Source organism: Labrus bergylta, chromosome 11 (assembly GCF_963930695.1).
Source record: "Labrus bergylta chromosome 11, fLabBer1.1, whole genome shotgun sequence".
NCBI classification, from domain to species: Eukaryota; Metazoa; Chordata; class Actinopteri; order Labriformes; family Labridae; genus Labrus; species Labrus bergylta.
Genome location: NC_089205.1, coordinates 9,188,057 through 9,210,008, shown reverse-complemented (window position 1 = coordinate 9,210,008; position 21,952 = coordinate 9,188,057). Strand labels below are relative to the sequence as shown.

Sequence of the window (21,952 nt, the reverse complement as noted above, 5' to 3'; positions counted from 1 at the left end):
TCCGATTCATCCTCAGTAACCTCTTCACAACATGAAATCTAATCTGTGTCTCGCTAATTCCTCCAAACTGTGGTTTTGGACTGAGCAGAGTCCGGAGGATGATTCCATAAAGTCGATCCATAACCGCAACCTCTCCCTCTCTCCAGTCTTTGCTTCTGACCACAATTCTCCTCTCCTGCTGTTTAAGCTGTCGGTCCACCGTCTCTCCATCATCTCACCAAACACACACGTGCGCACACACACGCACAAAGTAGCCAGGGATACTGGACAATGTATGTGTGTTAAAGTGATCTATATGCAGGATTTTGTATCCAGACTGGGTCGAGTGGATACTGTTCTGAGGCTAGACAAAGAGGCTGACGTAAACATCGAGCCATGTTAAAAAAACAAAAAACACACACACACACACTCTCTACATTCACCTTGATCTGCCTTTACCCTTCTCGTCACACACACGCACACACACACACTGAGACGCTGGTGTATGAGCCAAAGCTGGAGGCGATGTAACAACATCAAAGATTGAGCGAGTTGTGGCGGGAGAAAATTGCTGCTCCACCTCACTCTGGCCGGATGACATCAGAGGCGTGGGTGGCAGTGGGGTGTCAGGAGCCTGGAGGGAAAGGCGTTGGTGGGGGAGGTCGGAGGAATCGGGTCGGTCAGGGAAGGTTAGCTCATATCATTTACAAACCTGATGTCATAGAATAACACAGGAAGTGGCCGGGGAGGTTTGGAATACGAGCGGGGAAGTTTGGGAATAAATTTGCATCGATTTATGCTTTTTAGCTCAACTTTGGGAATCGGAGGTGAGCTGAAGGTAAGGGTGAGAAAGAAGGTGATCAAGTAGCTACTACTTAAAGTTTACCCCAGCTCGTTGTTGTCTGCGTTTCCATCAAAGGCACCAAGAGCTGTGTGAAGTGTGAAAGGGTCTTTGTATACTGGACTATTTCCAGACTGGACTACTGCTACTCATCGACGTTCCATCATTCAAAAAAAGAAAAAAATGAAACAACAAATATATCCAGAATTCTGCTGCTCGCCTTCTCACACGTGACCACACTGGCTCCCATCCCCTGGTGTATCCACTTTAAACATTACCACATATAAATCCCTCCATAACATGGCTCCCCCCTTACCTGTCAGAGCCTCTCCACCGGCACACTAAGGTCTACCGATGCAAACCTCCTCTCCCCACCCAGGACTACTTGGTCTTCAGGATACAGGACATTCTCCATTGCCGGTCCCACTCTCTGGAACCCACACCCAAAAAACTATCAGAGACCCCCCCCCCCCACTTGCTGTTAGTCCCTGCTCCCTGCAGAAACTTCTTGAAGTGGAAGGGCAGCTCTAGCTTGTCTCTTAAAACACATCAAATTAATTAAATCTATGAAAAAAACACTTTGATTAATCTTCATTATAACCTCTAAGCACACCTGTCCTCTTGTGTTTCAAACTGAAGGCTCTTTGCTTGTGATGAACTCTCCTCTCCACATCATCAAACGTGCACTCATTTATTCTGCAGTAAATATCCCTCTCTCCTGCCAGGACAAATCAAAGTCCATACACTGCAAAATGTCATTTACCAAACTTGCTCTTGTTATTGCATTTTTTCGATTCAATGCTTTCCTGATTCTGAGGATCCTGGATGGAAAGAAACGCAGTGCGAGCACACTGAGGCACTTTTGAAAATGAGCCGTACAATTGATATCATGTCAGCGTCTTATTGTGTCCCTAATGATGATGACACACGACGCGTCTGCTGGCTGGGGAGAAAAAGGCACTCAGGGTTTTTACATTTATATAAATGTATCGACTATGTGCTTCTTTCCCTGCAGCACTGTTGACAAAGTGGATAACTGATTGCAGCAGATGGGAAGGACTCGGTTTGTGGAGCTAACACACCACCCAGTGGTTGAATAATAGAAGTGACAGCAAAGAAAAATGCCTTTATATAGTGTAAATGCCTTTCACTCCAGCACTCGACCATTCGTACTTACACGCAATAAATGAGACCATTTCTTGTCACAGCAGCTGCACTGATATCTTTCTGCTCATGAAGAACCTTTATTAGATTCAGTTTCCTACAAACACAAACAATAAGTGGAATGTCATTGTAAACGTGCAGATGATCTGTAACTACCCAAACTGTTCTTTTCAAAAGAACAGAGAGAATTGGACTCAAACAAAAGAAGTTGAAATGTCAAAGTTAAAATGATCCCTTAAAGTTAAACTGACGGCCTATTTTTCAAAGAATCGACTTTAAGATCCAAAGAAACGCTGAGGGATTGAAGTTCTGGTTGTGAACTAGTGTTGTAGTCAAGACCACACTAACCGAGACCAAGACACACCCGAGACCAGAGTACTCAGAGACCGAGACAAGGCCAAGACATTAAGGGATGGAGACTGAGTCAAGACCAAGGCAGGGTGAGACCGAGACCATAAATATCGCTGAAGAATCATCATCTTGTGTGCAGCAGGCGTGTCACTCACTTAAGGCCATTGCACACTGAGTCGTTTTTTTTCCACCTGAAATTGATGCATGTTAAAAAATAGATACGACCACATGTTATGTAAATCGTGTTTGCAAACTGACCTTAGTCATTATTCATTTCGGAACAAGTTTGATTTTCTGAGTATTTTTGCATCCAACCCTGTGTGTGTGTGTGTGTGTGTGTGTGTGTGTGTGTGTGTGTGTGTGTGTGTGTGTGTGTGTGTGTGTGTGTGTGTGTGTGTGTGTGTGTGTGTGTGTGTCCCTACCTCAAACATACTGTCATACTGTGTTCTCTTTTTAATGTGCGGTTACAGAGAGCAGCGTATCAAACTGGATCACCGTCATCCTGAAATGCACCTGGAAGTGGTCGAGATAATTTGGATAAAAATCAAATTATGAATGAATTGAAGTTATTCGTTCTTTTGGAAAGAGGAGTTTTCGTTCTAATCGCAGTAATGATGTGGAAAAACAGCCGATCAGTGGTGGTCTTGATTTAAAATCTGGAGTCTGCCCAGTGTGAGACCGGTGTTTTAGATTCTGAGACCGAGACCTTCAAAAGGTGGTCTCGAGAACAACAACACTACTGTGAATGTTAGTAAAAAGACATAAATATTTCCAAGGAATGATTCTTCCTGCAAAGTGTTTCCAGCATCGACCTCCATGTTTCTTCAAGCATTTAGAAAATACTGGATTTTTACATTTCCACGGTTTATGGAACATGTGAATAAAGTGGCTAAGTGCCATTCAGCTTCCCTTAAACTACTCGCCTGTTACAGACACGCTTTAGAAAACTTATAGTACCGTATTTAAAAATGTAGAAAATGTTAGAAAGTGACGACATCAGCAAAGTTTCAGTCCTGCGTGTTTGCTCCTCTCCTCGTGCTCAGCGATGTCAGAGGGCTGTGGTTAAAAATATGTGGAACTGTAAGAGCAGCAAAAAAGTGCACCGACTTTAAAAGTGAGAACTAGAAAAACAACAACCATCTGCCAAGTCTTCTCTTCCACTCAGGCACCATCCGCACCATCTGTCCATCGGTCAAACAGGGCGCCTAAAGCAGGCCTCCTGGTAGGACGTGGCGTTGAAAACTCTAAACATGTCTCTCCTGACATAAGACAGGAAGTTCTTCAGAGGGCAGAGGGGCTGGCCTGTGTGGCGGTCATGGGAGCGACAGAAGGTGGTGTGAAATGTCACATCCTCGCCGTTGTAGAGCACCCTGAGGAACAGCTCCCCGTCTTTCGCCTTCGACTTCCCGCCCTTGCCGGCTTTCTTCTTCGGCTGTCCTTGCGTCGCCGGGGGACTCTTCCATAGTTCGAAGACTACGCGCGCTGCAAAACGTGGAAAGCGGGCCTCTTCCAGTCCCAGAGCGCTCAGCAATGGAGCCATGGTGACGTCATGCGCTGAAGAGAGGGTGAAGACCTCCTCTCCACCGGGACGAGGCTGACGACCAGCCTCGTTGTCCTTAGCAACACGCTCCATTTTGTTGGCAGTTCTGTTGAGGTAAGGATACATGGCTAGGATGGCATAATTACGGTACAGCCCCACTTTTCTACGCTCCACCTCATCATCGAGCTGCTGTCGACGGATCACTGCAAACTGAGCCATTGTCAGACATCCACTGGCACCACTATCTCCCACGGGAACGCACGGGAAAGGAATGCCGTGGCACAGGTGGCACAGGAGAGAGTCAATAGGGTTTGCAGCTCGGAGTGTGCGGGTGAGCAGACCCAAAGTCCGAGCCATCTCGACGTAAGTCCTCTCCAGCTCGGTATCGCTCACTCTCAGCCGATACTGCCTCCTCTGCTCCTCCTCCAGGTACCGGTTCCTGGCGGGGCAGTCACAGGCTGAGCTGCAAAACAACGTGCTCCACTGGTGGCGCACGGTCAGCTTGGTCCAATCAAAGTCTGGCAGGAATCCGTAGAAGAAGGCCAGTCCGCTCTGCAGGGTGCGGCTCTTACCTGTGGTCTCGACCCACACCTGGCGGGGCGACCAGTTAGAGGGGAGGAGGTTGTGACGCTTGTAGGCTTGTTGGAGGAGCTGCCCATTGCGTAGATGCTGAACAACACCTGAAAAGAGTCAAGAACATTTATTGAGACATCAAGTTGTTGATGGAAAGAACAGAACGATTTAATTGGTGGAGAGACGTTTCTACAAACTGATTCCAGATCAAAAATGGAAGCTAACTGTTCAAAGGTAGTACAGCAGTCGACGAGAGGTCACATTTGGTAGTGATGAGAAGGACAATGTGCAGTCTAGGGGGGACCTCCCTCCCTCCCTCGCTCACCTGTCTGTGTAAGTTCTCCCATCTCACAGGAACTGTGGTTGGGCAGACGGGGAACAGAGCTCAGAGGCGAATCCCAGTGACCACGTCCTCCCAGGCCCATGTGACTGATGAAGGGGTTCAGGAGAGGGTGGGAAGGCTTCCTGAGGGGGGAGAAGGATGAAAGGTATGAGTGTGTGTAGAGTGCGTAAATAAGAGACACATGAACACTAACACAGGCGTTCTCAAACTGAAGCAGAGAAGTTACTCTCAACGAGTTAGGGACACTGATGGTTCAGAGACAAATCTTTGGGAGGGGATAACATCGGAAGAAAAGTAAAAGTTTGAGTTGCTCACAAGAACCAAAACTTGGCACAAAAAATACAAGATTTTGGGCTGCTTCCCTGAGAAACACCCTGAAGAGATGCAATGTCCATCCTTGAAAAAATCCTTTTCCACTCTTTTATTTTGTCTCTGATCTCAAAAAATATTTCAGTTTTTTCCACTGTGGGCTTCCTCCCACGGTCCAAAGACATGCTCGTTAGGTTAACTGGTGACTCTAAGTTGTCCGTAGGTGTGAATGTGATTGTGTCTGGTTGTCTGTCTCTATATGTCAGCCCTGTGATTGACTGGAGAACAGTCCAGGCTGTAACCCCGCCTCTTGCCAAATGACAGCGGGGGATCAGCAACAGCGGTGAAGATAATGGATCGATGTGCTATAAAGTCGCAGCTCAAAGGTTTTTGTTATGTGTGGAAAATGTTCAGTGTTGTTTTATTCTGGACACAAGAGTCCATCCCCTCTACCAGATAGATTTATGTTAGATTTATGTTTTTCAAAGTGCTTTCAAAGAGTCTTGAAGTTCAATAAATGCATGTGATATAAATGTTCAATAATCATGATTAGGATTCTTGTTGTAATCGAACCACTCTAACTCGCCCTCTCCTGCCGTTATAAATAAGTAACATTATTACATAACACTGGGTGATTGTTTTTGGTTTGCCTGTGTACGGGACACGCTGTCACTTGTGAAATATTATAACATGAACAGTACATTTCAGCATGTGAGGGCCACTTTCTTCCTCTCCCACCAGGTGTCGCTCTAACACAACACTACAGCTCAGGAATATGTGTGGGCTCTGGTAGAAGAGATGGAGATTTAAAAAGAGGATAGATTTTTTTTTTATTGCCTTGGGACACACACAAATGCAGGAAGAGTACAAACACATAAGAGCTCAGAAACACAAACGCACACAACACAAAGGGACGAGGGCGGCGGCGGCGGTAGGAGCAGTCGGTTATATCATAGATTAGGGATGACTGAAGATTACAGCTTCATAAAGACAAATATGTGCATGCTGCAGCTCAGAGCATGCAGATTAAAGACACACACACACACACACACACACACACACACACGCACACACACACACACGCACACGCACACGCACACGCACACGCACACACACACACACGCACACGCACACGCACACACACGCACACACACACACGCACACTGTTTCCATAGTGATTGTGTACTGGTTCAGGAATACAGCATTAAAACAAACGCCCTCATGTGATTAAAGCATGCACCAGATTTGTGTTGGCGGAAAAAGGTTAAGGTTAATCTGGCATCTCCAGCAGCGAGCCCACTCATTTCCCTTTTTAAGTCCACGTCGCTTCACAAGAATTTCACATGGACGCTCTCGGTTACATTTTAGTTTTTTAAAGGCAGTTTTGTTGCCACGTTGCATCAGCAGTTGTCGTCAACATCAATCCACTCCCCTCTTATAACTTTGAAACATACACTTCGATTGCAGGCATGTGAGGAAAGATGTTTAGCTCCTTTCTGCTCCGTCATCAGCAGGTCGTTAGGCTGAAGGGAGTTTGGGACGATCCAGATTTAATTGGCTACCCTGGGAGACGGGATGTCAACGGAAGGGGGGGGGGGGGGGGGGGGGGGGGGCACTAGTGCGGACAAAGAGACAGCCAGGCTGACTGTTAGGTTGATAGTTGCTAACCAAAGATTATGAAGCCCAATTACATTAAGCAGGGATTATCAGCACTGATAGGACGGGGGGAGAGATTAGCGAGGATGGAGGGAAGAGGAAGGGAAACATGAATGGAAGGAATGAGATGAAGTGGACTGCTTTAGACAAGAGGACGAGTGCTCGACAGAAGTAAGAGTAAATGGAACGGAGTGGTGCAGATTCACAAAGAAGAAAAAAACCTTGAGAAAGACGTCAGTGCTGGGAGATGAAAAGGAAAGAGAGTGATGTTCCCTGCTGAACAGAGCTCAGTTAACCGCAGACGGAGACAGCGGGTCGGCGAGCTGGTGCCAGCACAGAGACAAGACACACACACACACACACACACACACACACACACACACACACGACTGAGCTTTCTGTTAGGATCCAGCCCTGGGCATATGCTCATTCACTTCACTTTAATTACACCCATGTGTAAATAGGAAACAGAAGTACTAACATAGTAATGCAGACACACAGAGATATAAACATTTGAATCCTTCAATAATAAAAGAAGGATTTTCAATGAAACTCATTACAGAAGAAGCTAAGAAGTATCGACCGTCAGCCCTTCATGTAACGATGTGTTCGCAGGTTTCTTTGTACCTTCATTATGATCCTTAAAGCATAACTCAAACTCAAAAACACTCTGCTATAAAAGCCTAAAAACATACGACTGGGGCTGTGCAAGCGACATACAAAATTGTCCTTTGCTCGAGCTGCAATCACCTGTGTCCTGCATTGTTGTGTTAGCATGCTAATGTTAGCACTCTTTAGTTAGCTTGTAGCTTCACATTGCATGTACACTGACACAGAATGAGCGTGATCTAAAAACTCTAACGTGACATCCAAATAATCAGTGAGTATGTTCTTCTTTTCTCTAGTCCTTGACTAAAACAGCTTTTATACACAAGGGGAGGAGCCGGCCGTCCCGTCCATGTAAACACGGCGCTGACAACAACACAGCCAGCAGGACTCGAGCTTCTCACTCATTGTAGACAGTCATGACTCAGAGACACATTTACACAGGATAGACTGGATTTCTGATTTATTTATGTGGAACATGTCGCACATTGATTCTTCCGTTAAGGTTCGGTGCAAAATCATGGCCATTTCATAGTTAAGACATTTTTGATCTGACCGAATGATTGAACTCACGCTGTAGGCAAGAAGTTGATGTAGGAAAAAAATGATGTAGAAGTCGCCCCATCTTTTCCCCCGATGTGTGGAAGAAAATATTTGAAGAATCAAAGACCTCCTATTCAGAATGATTGATGATGATGTATTTCTAAAAGTCACATATGGCTTTATCGTAATCACAACAAGTCTCATGTTGGCGAACCAAACATATCAACAAGAACAAGCAGAATTTAAATATTTTGACTTTTTATGAATTAGCCAGCAACAACAGGATTCTTTCTATTTGGTAGCAGAGAGCTTCAGCCAGACGACCATACTGCAAGTCAGCTATTCCATGAGCAAAAAGGACGCCATGGCAGAAAGATTATATCCCATTTACATACATATTTGATTGGAAACCCGTCGATGACCTCTATCATAACAGGCTGGAGTACTGGAAGGCCCACTTAAACCCAAGTTCAAAGATCAAAGATATAAAAAAAATAATCCCAATGATTAAATGGACACAGCAGCTGACCTGCAGCCTACCAATCGGAAAAAAGACTAAACAGTGCGTCCACTGTGCCAGCTCCACAGATTACAGCAAGCCCACTCCGACCAGATGTGCACAGCTGATAGGACTGCAGTGAAAGATTTGATTGGCTAAACGCGGGCACATAACCCCAAAATAGGGAGGTCTCTGGCTTTTTTCCAGCCATAAATAAATCATCAAGAGGAAATGAGTGCACAGTTAAACATTCTGAAACTACTGGTACATGTTCTGGTTTCATAAATAGCACAGGTTGTTATCGTAGCACATGGCGAGCTAGCACAGAGTTTCGTGGATATACACACAGAAGGTGTGTGTGTGTGAAAGTGCTGATTTAAGACCTCTTCTGCAGCTCAAATACAGACGCGTGCTCGCTTTTAATAACTTCCAATCAGAGGCTCTCATCTTGCTCTCCTGAAAGAGGAGCAGAGCCAACGTGAGCAGACTATAAAACATAACTGAGAGAAGAAATATAGAGGAGAAGATTAATCAAAGGAAGTAGAGATGCTTATTACTGGAATGTGTGTGTGTTTGTGTGTGTTTGTTGTTTGTGTGCATGCATTTCCTCACCCTCATTTCTCCAGAGAGTTTCTGCAGCAGCAACGATTGCTCAACTGTTCAGTGAGCATGCCGCTCTAATCAGGCAAAAACAAGTCAATAATTCAGAAAACCACAAACACACACACACGTGTTAGTCTTCGTATGTGTGTGTTCAACTGCACCACGGCACAAGAGAACAGCTGCACTTAACCAAACCTACAAGCTACTGCTGACAATTCTGATATCGCTCGGAAACCAAAGGGACTGTGAGCTGTGTATCGTCTCCTCAGCTGTAATCATGAGTTAAGACTGAATCTATAATGTTAAACACCAGCTTCTTTTAAGCCCCACAAATACCGCAGAGTGAGGAATCTAGTTTCCCATTGAACACGCTGATCATGCTTTCTGACAGGTGCTATTAGCTCAGCAGTTTTTGTCAGAGGATATCAGAAGCTGTGGCACTAATTGGAGTCCCGCTCCCTGCAGCAGATCCTCTCGTAAAGGCACAAGATGTAGCCGGGGCTCTTCTTGGAAAGACAGCTTAAATACCAGTGGCTTTGTGCACCTTTTCCTCTGACCTGCACTAATTGAAACTGTGGATATAAAGCCCTTATTTTCAGACTCTGGAACCCAGTGAAAAGCCCCTCATTCAGCTTTTCATATCATTTCTTTGTTTGTTGTTTTTATAGTTTTCTTAATTAAATAGAAAGAAGCAAAAATACCATGAACACGATGCCTGCAGGACATGAGGAAAAGCTGCAAAGTGCCATAACTATGCATAAAATTGCTGTGAAGATACGACTTACAACGTGTCCTTACAGCACGCAGATATCATGTTGCATCGCTTACGATTTCACGCTCCCTGTAATTCTCTCTCTGCTATGTGAATTTCAGTATCCCCTTCAAAACAGTGACATCTAGTGCTTTTATTTTGAAGGTGGACAAACTGAAGTGTGGTGCTTTATATTGACAAGCTGTTGACTCAAATCTCAACACTCAGAGCTTCGTCAATAAACGGCTCGCGTTGAGCTAAATAAAGTTTATCTCGGATGTTGACAAAGGTCAACGGTCAACTTTTCAATCATGATGTGGATATTATTAATGCACCGTTATCTCCACTTTGTGAAACAAGCTAACAAGCTCTGCTGAGTGAGAAAAGTGAGTGTCAGTGCCGTGTAGAGTTCTCTCCTTCCTTGTCCGTCTACACTAGCGACAGAGAGATGTTCACATCACGTTTAAGAAGCCATCGATGGTTGGTTTATTACTCGTGCTGATATTTGATGATGATAAAAAGCACTGAAGAACTCCTTTAAATACGCTATTATGTAAATTCTCTGAACGCCCTTCTTCAATGTTATATATGTTGTAGGACTCATGTCTGTACCTGCTGCTGGACAAGGTGCAGTCTATGGCGGGTCGCTTGGTCTTGGGGATGGAGTAGAGCGGGTAACGGTCACCATGGCGAATCATCACTTGCACGGACAGAAGCTTGTAGTCAGCTGGACTGTGACCTGTGAGAAGAGAGGCTCATCAGCTTACAGGTGCAGTGTACAGAAATGCTATATCAGCAAAGGCTTCACCATGACTCGTAGAAAACTGTTGTCTACAATTATCTTCATATCTGAGACCAAATGTGTGCCTTTTTTAGTCTGCAATTATTAAGACAGAAGAAACGATGACACGAGAAAATGATCCCGTCTGAAGGAAAATACGCCACCTTCATATAACAATTGGTTCTTGACTGATTTTCTAAAAAATATAAATCTAAATCTTAACTGCATTTGAGATTTGTTTTTAAACTTTGGACAAAAAGACTTCCATCCATAAAATTACCAAAATCTAAATCAAGTAGCTGAGGCTGCATAAGACACTGTCTTATGCAGTGTGAGGGACATTTGTGTGATCGCCTCGAGCTTTGCTGACTTCTCAAAGGAGGAACAAACACAGGACTAAATGCTGCGCTGTGGAGAGAAAGTGCTGCAGTATTATGGATGATGCAATCTGGTGGAAATGATTTTTTACACAATTAAAACGTCCCTTGAGTCCTGACACACTAAATGTGATATTATGACTACATTAAGAATTTAAAAGCTGTCCATCAAACGGGGTGATCTGGGAGCTGATTAAGGTTTGTGTTTGGCGCTCTGAATCAGGGATGATCCGACACATCATGGTACCGACGCTAGTCTCATGTCACTTCAGATTTAAATATCTCAGCAGCACAAATTGTAGATCTAACCAAGCTCAAAGTCACGTACTCATTGAAGAGGCAGTTAGATTAGAGATATAATACTCAGTGTGCAGGTCTCACCCTCCCAGGCCTGTTCGCTGCGGTTGGGAGTGTTGCAGTAGCCGTAAGCTTCGGCTACGGGGTCAGGCTCCTGGGTGTAAGGCATCGGGAAAACTCTTTTCCTGCTTTTTCCCAGAGCCACCCCAACACCTCCATCGGCAGCGTGGAAGGGTCGCTCCTCCTCTACGGGAGTGGTGGGGATCAGGTTCACTGCAGAAAAAGAAAAAGAAAGGTATAAAGAAAGTGGAAGCAGAGCAAGGATAAAGAGAGCAGAGGGGAAAGAAACTGAGGCCTTTCTTCATGCAAGGCTCTACAAATGTGCGTGCCACCACAATCTTCCGCAATTATGTCTCTAAAAATATAACAAAACACTTTTTTCTAAAGGGGCCTTCCCATGTGCTCACTGAAGCGGAAAGCTCGGTTGCAGAGTCTGAGAGCCTCAGCAAACCCTGCAGGATGTACAGTCAATTTGTTGTGGAAAAATGCATCCCCTGTAACTAACAGACCGTTAAAACTGGTTTATTTGTGCTGTGTGGGTTAAGATCTTCAAAGCCCTGGTGGGCGTCTAGTTCAGAATAATTTGTGGTGTTTGTTTCATACATTCACATTTTTATTCCAAGAAAGAGGTTGCGCTTTAAAACAACTTTACTTTATTCCTTAAATTAAAGCAGCAATATGTAATTCTAACACCTAGCAGTGTTTCCCCTACCATTATATTGGGGGGGGCGGCCCGCTCCCCCTGAAGGTCAAGTAAAAAAAAATATATATTTTTTTTTTTTCAAGATTTATTTTTGGGCCTTTATTGTAGGGATAGGATAGTGGATAGAGTCGGAAATCAGGGAAAGAAGTCATTTAAGGATACCTTTCCGATGAAAAAGGACAGCTGTCATTAAAAGTAACACATGAACACCAAGATTCCTTCAAGTGTTTGTGTTGCTGTGTCGGCATGTTGGCTTGTCCCCACCCCCCAATGCTGTAAACCGAGGGGAAACACTGCCTAGTGTTTAAAATGGGTACTGCAGCCCAAATTCAATAACTTGTAGAGAGCTGTCTCCCTCCGCCTCCTCCCCTCTAGAGTCGATGCTCACACAGGTCACCATGTGGTGGACACTGAAGCTTCAGTGTTTATCCAGCTCTGCATCGGTCTGTAAACCTTTCTGTGTTCTAACCTCTCTCCATTTTTCAAAATCATCTCCAATATTGATCCTAGTTTGAGCACGTTTCTGTTCGTGGAGCTTATTAGAAACATGCAGAGGCTTTTTAGGTCGGGTACAATCACTTCTATCTGAACCACTTCTCTTGCCCACTTCCATCACTACAACACCTGTTGGTTTGACCTGATAACTGCTCTCATATCTGGCAAACCGAGGGGCGTCCAAAACGGCCGTGTGGGGGTGCGGCACGCCAAAATGCTGATTTTCAGAATAAAATATGTTTACAATTTCCATTTACTGTAGTGTGTTATTATTTTGAAATATGCGAAACCGACATGTTCAATTGTTTATACACTATAAAGATTTTTTCACAGATAAATCACCAAATGAAGATTAAGAGTAAATGAATGACTAAAAGGATTTGTGATTTTGCTCGGGAAGCCTCGGAGTGATGCTAGATGAATAATCAGGATGTCCCTAAAGGTAACCCATTGGAACCATGAATATCCAATAGATGCTGATGTATAACAAATCAAGGGATACCCAAATGTTTTTAGATCTGTTTCTTTTGAAACCATGAATACTCCAAGAAAACAAACAACAAACAAAATGTCAACTTTATGAAGGCACTAGAGGAGGATTTCTGAGATAAATGTAATCTCCAGTTCGACCACATTTCCTCTCCATGTCAACAGCTCTGTACCCTTAAACCCCTCAGAGCTACCAGTGTGTTTCCTGGACACCAGTGACCTGTGACCCCTCAGAGAAACGGTCCAATCAGAATGAAGATGTTGTGGGAACAGGAAGTTGCTTTCGCCAATATTCAATTCCGGAGAAAAAGAAGTTGAACCCCCATGAACCTTTGGCAAGTTGGACATCCAAATCCTGCTAATGTCACGCACACACACGCAAACACACACACACTTGCGCACACACACAAACACACACATCAGAAATCCAAGCTGGCAAGCCAACTCTGCAAATATTAATTCCCACTGCAGAGACAAAACAAGCTCTGCCTGCTCATAAAAAACAGCCAATGGTTTCTCATCGCCATAACAACCCTCTGACTTAATGACACACACAAGTGCAGCTGTACACTTAGTGTGCAGTGTGTGAAGAGTTGGACACCTTCTTCTTTCTCCAGCTTTCACACGTGCAGATTTCCATTTCCTCTTCCAGTTAAGAGCTCATGAAGTTCATAGTGTTGCAGAGATGTTTTTTTTTTGCCATCGCACCCCTGATTATGCCTCTACAGCACATTGTAATGCTGTTGTTGTTGATGTTGTTATTTTAGTTAATAAATGATGACACCAGCAGTTCTTTCCAGTAGGAAAGCTGAAATATTTACAGTTTACTGAGTTTAGGCATCTCAAACTGAAGATTTACTACTTGTCTACAGCAATGATTCCCGTCTGTTTCACCTTGAGCCCACCCCCTACTTCTTAGAAAAGCTGAGTTCCACCTGAGATCTCTGGCAGCCCCCTCAAGGAGCCCTGGACCCCAGGTTGGGAACCAATGGTCTATTGAAAAAATTAAAGGATGTTACTTTTTCACTATTTTCATGACTAATCAACTGAAAAATTGATGCTGATGACGCTGATTGCCTCAGAATCTAATCTACCAGCATGAAGCAGGAGGAGTCGGTATGGAAATGTTTGCAAAATGTGCTATATAACTACATAATGTTCAGGGAGTGAGACTCGTTGATATGAGGATAAAATTATTAAATTCTAGGGGTGCCGGTAGCCCAGTGGTTAGTATGTGCGCCCCATGTACAGAGGCAGTAGTCCTCCAAGTGGGCAGCCCGGGTTTGACTCCTATGTCCACTCTATCAACTGTCCTATCTTTACAAAAATCTTTCCAAAAAAGACCAAAAATAAATCTAAAAAAACGAAACAAAAAAAGAGCAAAATTCTTCCTGAAAAATGTAAAGCAACTGGCAAGAAGATATCGTTATTTTGCAGCAGACATTACTTACAATTACCAATATTATGTCACTGATGGAGTTAGAGAGAGATCAATTCATTTGGGCAGCTTACTCACTTTAGATGAAATATTATGCAAAGGTACAATTCAAGAGTTGAAGAGACATGATGGACAAAATGTGTGAAGACATCAGAAACGTCAAGCCAATGGTACTGTGAACGTTCCCTTAAAACAGCAGAGCAAGGTTCCATTAAAGTTACATAAGAGCTGAGATTGATGTAAAGATCCCGTGTTCAGTGTAATTAGTATTAACAGGCTAATTAGAAGAGTCTTATTAAAAGTTTCTGTAAAAACTCACCGCTGATGAGACAGAAGAAAAGGTGTGCAGCGGCAGCAGAGACCATTTTGACGACTGCTCGGTAGCTTGAGGTCCAGCCATACACACACTGGAGCATTCACAACCTGTCCCCCTCTATGCTGGGTGCCCCATACCCTGCCATTACCACACACACACGCACGCACGCACACGCACACACACACACACACACACGCACACACGCACACACGCACACACGCACACACGCGCGCCTGCCCTGCACCAACCAAACTTTTGGGAGCCAGCTCAGTCACAGTCACCTACACAATGGGGCTTTTGTAACTGTCTGCTCAACCTTAGCGAGTGCACAACCACACAGCACCGGCACACAGAGTGCACTGTAGCAAACACACACTCAAAGTACAGAACTCATTCATGCACCCAAGTTAGATGTGGCTGGACTGGTATTAGTTTAGGACATAATGTGTTAATAACTTTTCATCAAACTGGATCAGGTCTTAGAAACAAAAGGAGGCTGTCTGACAGGGGGGTTCAGCTATGCCGGCCGGGCTGCGATTCCATTAGTTTCTCCTCTTCCCTGAAATAAGAATGAGTGGGTGGGCTTACAGACATTTGGAGAAGAATGGAAACACAGCTGAAATGAGCGATAGTGACACTGAAGAAAACGCTGAGACTACCAGCTCAAAGAAGGAGAAAACATCCTCGATATTTTGGATATTTACAGTTCGACATGAAACAAAGCAATGTGCTCTGTAAACTGTGTCGAAGACAAGTGCAGCTAAAACCGACAACACCACAAACCTTTTCCACCGTTTGAAACAATATGACCCGTTAGAACACAGCAAAGGAAAGAAATGACCAAACGTCCAAAACGAGTGTTAGTGGACCCTCAGCAAGCACCGGGCCAGTATACTCCCCAGCAACAAACTGTCTTATCAGTGTTTTCCAGCTCTGTGCATTGAGCCTATGATGGTGAAATGTTCCTCTGTTTAATTATAGTTTATCAAGTTCTGACAATAAATAATAATTAAACCACAATTAACCATCTTGTGTCTTTAACTTTCACTCAGGAGCAAAAATCAGACTGAAAGAAATAATGTCAATTATCGTGATAACTACCGATATCAACTGATATGATCTTGTTCTTCTATCGTGATAACATTTAACAAAGAACATGTCTTCCCCATCATGTCACGAAAGATATGAACATGAGGGACATTAGCAGGAAAGTAGCTGCTGACATAAAGGGAGTGTTTGCTGTGAGAGCTCGTGTTTGTTGGGGATGCTGAGAGTGAGCGTGAGAAAGGGAGAGCGTTTTTTTTGTGATGGTGTTTGTCTTTCGGCCGAGCATACAAGACTGCAGAAGAGCACATCAATCTGACTTCAACCTCCGTCTGTGGAGTTCTCAAAGGAAGCTTTGTTGAAAATAAACAATGCTCCGTTCCGATACAGTGTGTGCACTCAGGTCGTGCCCGACAGTCCATCTTTGGTGGTTCCTCGTAATCGAGTCAGTTATACAGTGGGATCAGTGTGTGCCGTGCCTTACTGGTAAATCGTGAGATTTGTGTCAGCATGTGTTTGATGTGGCACAGAACTGAAAATCCTGAATTTTAACTGTATTATCCACCACTTACCAGATGAAAAACATTCAACCCTACATGCATCCTTACCTACAATAAAGAAGTGCACATAGTACTCACTGCTCAGTCTTCCTTCTCTAAATGTCGCCAAACCTATCGTCTTTCTGCAAACACAAACACAGCTTGACTTCTATCTAAGGGCATAATCAACCAGGGTTATCCTGCCACTAAAATGCATACAAAATAATTGTTGCCAGCTGTCATGAAGTTCAGAGGGTGTGTCCACGCTTACTCGACTCCAAAATGTTCTCACTAAAAAACTGCATCAAATATTGACACAGGCCGAGTAGAGTGTGTGTGAAAGGGCACGACAGTCTACAGCTGCCCATCATATAAACCCTTCTCATTCTTATCAAACCCTGTCTGGGTCTCGTGCACACACAAAGAATCACACTACAGCTCACAGGGAACTAATGGAACCAAACTAGAAGCTTAGTGCTTTATAAGCAATCTGCAGGGCTGCAAACCGTATTAGAGCAGAGATTAACATCCGTCTCCTCGGCACATTTAATTAAACACTGATGCTTGGCAACACAGCAAAAGCTAGGGATGAACTTATAAGACCTCTGATTGCCCCCACGCTGATCCAAATCCTTTAATATGGAGTATCTGCTCTTGCCGAGTGCGATCTGATATTAACGTTTAGTGTGTAATTATTTGAAGTGGCACAGTGACACAGTAGTGATCACAGCCCCCTCGTCGCCACAGCGCAGTCCTCACAAGTGGACGTTCTTCCTCCGTGTACTCAACAGATCTGTGTGGGATTCCTTTAGAGGTTGTGACAGCCATGCCCATTCGCTTAGAGTGGGCATGGGCCCCCTCTAAGGAGGGGGGGGGGGGGGCGGTTGAATGAAAGAAACCATAGAGACACAGACTACAGGTGGAAATGCAGAAAGTGAAGATGTATTATAAAAATGAAAAGTAATGTGGAACAAAAAGCTGACCATCTCCTAAACATGAAGAGAAATCCCAGACGCTTTCATCACATGGTTCTCCGTGATATTTGGCTCAAATCTTTCTCTTCAGTATGAGTGATGAATTAATGATGACAGCAGCTTTACTCTAAGCGTACTACTGTTCTAAAAATAAGCCAAGGCCCATTTTGAAGGAGAAATAAAAGAAAAGATACATTTGCTCTTTATGCTGACTGTTGGGGGTGTTGTGCCATTTTTCTGCCTCCCAGTTCTGAATGAAAAGTGCAAGCAGCGAATGTGGGGCAATGTTTTTGTTTTGTACCTTAAAGCTGACAGTGGAGGAAGTGAAAGAGCAGAGTTAACATCTGTGTGAACTTGAAGAAGAGGATTGACATTTCCTGACTTGACTGTGTGCATCCTTTCAGCAGTTAGCAGATAACCAACAGCAACCAAAGTCTGTCCTCATAATTTGTGGGATAAAGAGGAACATAACAAACGAGACATTATTATGTATTAAGTAAAGAGCTTTACCCCAAGGTGATTGAGTATAAGTAACTCAGGGTCATGTTTACAGGAGAGGGTCAGATGGACATGAGATTGACGGGTGGATTGGCTCAGCGTCTGCTCTATCTGCTGATTGTACCAAACTGTTGGGGTGAAGAGGGAGCTGAGTCTGAAAGCAAAGCTCTCCATTTACTGGTTGATCTTTGTTCCAACCCTCACCTATAGTCGTGAGCTTTGGGTAGTGCCCGAAAGAATAAGATCGTAGATACAAGTGGCCAAAAAAAAAAAAATTCTGGAGTGTGTCTGGGCTCAGCTGTAGAGATAGGGTGAGGAGCTTGAACATCAGCAAGGAGCTCGGAGTAGAGCCGCTACTCCTTCACATTGAAAAGAGGTCAATTGTTGAGAGTTATTATTACGAGCAGGATGGATGCTCTCATTGTAACACCTTGTTGTCATGTCAACAAGCTTTGATGGAGGGGTCATAATAACACACACTGCAACCTGGTCTCACATGGTCAAGAATTATTATCAAGTGAAGGAGGAAGAGGGAGGGAGGGAGGAAGAAGGAGGGATGGCTGGGGAGGGAAGCCTGTATGGGGTCATACAGTGCAAACACAAGATTAGTACGAGCAGCGGCCTGCATGCTCTTCCTATCATTTTTACACTTTTGAGCTCGCATGGCATTTAAAGCAACAGAAGAAAAAGAAATTCAAAAAGAAAATTGAAAATTAGACGAGAGGACAGCATCTTAAAAAGACTGATGAAGGAAAACAAACTGAATCTTGGCAAACATGCACAGCAAATTGCACGCCACTGTAATCCTGTGTGTGCTACAGCATGCTTTATGCCAGTTTAATCCTATGCTTGTCCAGACACAGGCTTACCATAACCACACACTTCCACTGCATTTTGGTTTTCAGGAATACAGCAGGAAGCAGCTCTATCTCAACCGTTTAAGATAAAAAAAATATATTTCCATTTGTACTGCTCAAACTGCATCATCACACACTCTTTCCAAACAGTCTGTGAGGCTTACAGTGCTAAGAGACTGTCTTCATTCACTGAGCGGTGGTTTCCTTGCATTCACTGCGGCTGGCAGGGATAAACTGTCTAGACAATACCTCCAGGAGAGGTTGAACAATGACTTGATGGGGAAAGGCAGAGCTGTGTGCACCTATGCATTCCCCAGAAGATATGAGAGTGTTGCTGCAGAGCATTCGGAGGCCCTCTGATGGAGCTAGATATATATAGGAAGTCTACAGAGGATTCTGCTTTGTTTCTGTATGAATAGGGTCTCCTAAATGGGGAAGCAAGGAGAGGATATGCATATTTTTGTATCAGAAATGCTTTAAACAGCAGGCCACTTCTTCAGACACAGGACAATCACACAAAGCAACCGTGTGGGATAAAAACACAAAAACACTTACGGAACTGCAAGCTGAGGCTGATGATGGCCAGCGCAGCTCCGCCCACCACCACCAGGAGGAGGAAGCGGTTACGAGCAAGCATGTTATCATGTGATTGGTCCTCGTCCCTTTCCGTCAGCCATCCAGATCACATCCCATCCCGGCAGCCTGGACACAAAGAGAGTTATCTTATGGGAGTCATTCTGATTCGGATGGCGTTATTACAAACTCTAGATGGGAAAATAATCACAAGATAACAGAACAGTGATTTTTTTTTTTTTTAACTAGAATGGAAATGCAAATATTCAGACAGACTGTGTATATTTACTAAGCTGGGACTCTTTGCTATAAGTGACTGCAGACAGCGCTGCTGAGTCTGAGCATGCTCTACTGGTTAAACTACATTAAATCATAATTTCTCATTTTGAGAATCAGAAGAATTCACCCCGAGGGAGTGGGAGCAGGTGGTGGCTGCAGTCAGTGAGCGACCATAGACTGTCTGCACGTGACAGTTGCAATCTCTGTGCACGTGATGAACCTGCTGCATTATGTTTTCTGTTCTCCAGTATGTTCTTTTCCACTCCTTAGTTCATATCGTGATTCTGTTGAACTACACATAACATTGATATAAAGACAAATATTGTCAGCTTTATATAGCGGACTCTGTTGCTTTGTTCACCACTTCCACGTTGTTCTTTTTGCATCACGTCCTGCATCAGGAGACCCCCTAACTGTCCCACTGGGGTAGTCTCCCTCTGTGAGATGCATGTTTGGACAACCAGATCTGGAGGATTTCAGTGGGAGTTCTCCTGAAAGAGTGCGTGTTTCAAATAGTTTCATATGAACTTCATCACTACCCGACATTCAGTGCATCAAGAAAGTCCAAATGTAGGCAACTGCTTGGTCTTCTCTTCAACAAAGGCCAGTAGTTTCCTTCATGCCAAACTGGCGACCTGACTTCAGCTCTTGGTTGCTAAGACTGAAAATGTGGTTGCCATTTTTAACTATGATTCACATGCTGTTTCTTTGGTTTCCAGTGTCTCCTACAGTCTGCACCAGTTCTCTAGCATAAACCCAGCAGTTAGACATTTCAATGGATGTGCAAGGGCAAAGCCTTGGAACCAAAGCAGTGATGTGGGGGGAGGAAAATAACTCAAAGTAAGGCCATAAACAATAAAACCCTACCATTAGGCAGTCTAAAAATACCCTCCAGCCCGCAGTGTTCGAGCCTACGTCTGACCAAGGATGCTGCAGATATGCCCCTCCTCTCCTGAAGGCTTTCACAGCCTGTGCTCATTAACCTGTAGCTTCAGGACATGTCACACCTAACCCCAGTCATGATACTACTGGTTCAGTGCTGTTACTAATCAGTGAAATATCAAAACAAAACTGTATTTCATGTATCAACAAGAAAGCTTGTTTGACTTCTTTAATTGTATTGCTTTACGGCTTTAAGACCAGCCTGTTGTGTCTTTCTTAGTCCTGTGGTGTTAGTATTTATATTATTTTTGTGCACTTCTCTCTGTTTGACCTGACTGTCGATGTTTACTCTGTCATTGTCCAGCCTTTACACCTTTTTGCCTCGTCTGTCAACATCTGTTTTTTAAAGGTGCTATTATTATTATTAATATTTTATATGAACTGCTCTTGGATGAGACAATGCAATTTTAAGTAAGTAATGACACTGGAGGTCGTGATGTTGTCCTGGATATCAGCCCTGCTGTGATTGGCTCTGAAGATAATCCCAACAGTGCTGATATCCAGAACAACATCTCCACCTCCAGTGTCATATTACTTTAATACAACAGATGTACAAGAGCAGGAAATGTTGATAAAGAGTAAATATCAACAACAGATTATATTTTAACTCCACCAACTCAACTAGTTCCGCAGTTTAACTGAAACTAGTCTGTTGCTAAGCAACTCGGACATTCTATTCTACCGTTGGTGTCCATGGTTACCACAGAGCAGAGAGTCTGTGAACCTTTACTTTGTTAAAATAAATGAATGTGATCATGAAACCAGGTGAGTCTGTTGTTTGATTCTGTTGTTTGAGATGATGAATGATGATAAACTGTTAGTTGTTCTTCTGTATCGTCATTCATGGAATGTCAATCGACAGCTTGCTCTGAACTAACTTTTGTAGAATTGTTTAATAACCGGGCACGGTTACAACAGTCAGTAAGCAAAGCGACAAATCATGTCCATTATTTCACACTGAGTTCATTGACGTGATGAGGACGGCACGAAGTAAAACGTTAACGACTCCGCTGGTTAACTAGTCAGCTAACAAGCTAGCTACTTACGTTCATTAATCTTTAAGCTAACTGAGACATTCCCGGGGGAGAGGGGGGGGGCTGTTCCCGTAGTTATGTATGTAAGTGTTTCCTTTACTTAACTTTATTCATCCCTAATTTTTGCTCCCATGTGCAAAACTCGAAACATGATACGGTATTGATGGGTCGATATCAACTAAACGAGCAACCGAGTCAACAATTAAAGTGCCGCTTTCAACAATCGTAACGTCTCCTATTCACGACCAAAGCGTTGAACAAACGCGTGAATGCACATTTCAGTGCCCCTCATAACGCTCCACTAAATAATGTTTAAGGTGTTTTCTCACCTGCACGGACGGAGTATTTCAGAGCCAACAGAACAGAGATATAAACACTTGAATCCAGCGCTTCGCTCTCTCTGGTACGACGGACTGCCAACACAGCGGTACAGACCGGCGTCAAGCTATACGTGATAAGCAGAGATACTTCCGGTATCAATTTTCAAAATAAAACACC

The 21,952-nt window shown here is 43.9% G+C and overlaps 1 protein-coding gene across 2 annotated transcripts; it reads right to left on the bottom strand.

Annotated features, from left to right (window-relative positions):
* Positions 1–2,032: 2,032 nt before the first annotated feature.
* pxylp1 (2-phosphoxylose phosphatase 1) lies at positions 2,033–21,904 on the bottom strand. 2 transcript variants are annotated; one of them, XM_020636825.3, is made up of 6 exons: positions 21,784–21,904; positions 19,182–19,328; positions 11,298–11,486; positions 10,371–10,497; positions 4,774–4,913; positions 2,033–4,555 (listed from the first exon to the last, which is right to left on the bottom strand). In XM_020636825.3, the coding sequence occupies exons 2-6, from the start codon at positions 19,261–19,263 to the stop codon at positions 3,528–3,530; spliced, it is 1,566 nt and encodes a 521-aa protein (XP_020492481.1). In that variant the 5' UTR covers positions 19,264–19,328; positions 21,784–21,904; the 3' UTR covers positions 2,033–3,527. The 2 variants fall into 2 exon arrangements, with proteins under 2 accessions (XP_020492481.1, XP_065816559.1); XM_065960487.1 differs by lacking the exons at positions 19,182–19,328; positions 21,784–21,904 and adding an exon at positions 14,718–14,876.
* Between the last annotated feature and the right edge of the window lie 48 nt (positions 21,905–21,952).

Bases quoted from the DNA above. Each gene is read 5' to 3' on its own strand.
- pxylp1 (XM_065960487.1), bottom strand. From the start codon at position 14,814: ATGCTCCAGTGTGTGTATGGCTGGACCTCAAGCTACCGAGCAGTCGTC. The intron at 11,487-14,717 runs GTGAGTTTTTAC...CTTTTTCTGCAG, and splicing joins TTTCTTCTGTCTCATCAGCG to TGAACCTGATCCCCACCACT. The intron at 4,556-4,773 runs GTGAGCGAGGGA...GACTCTTTTCAG, and splicing joins GGGAGAACTTACACAGACAG to GTGTTGTTCAGCATCTACGC.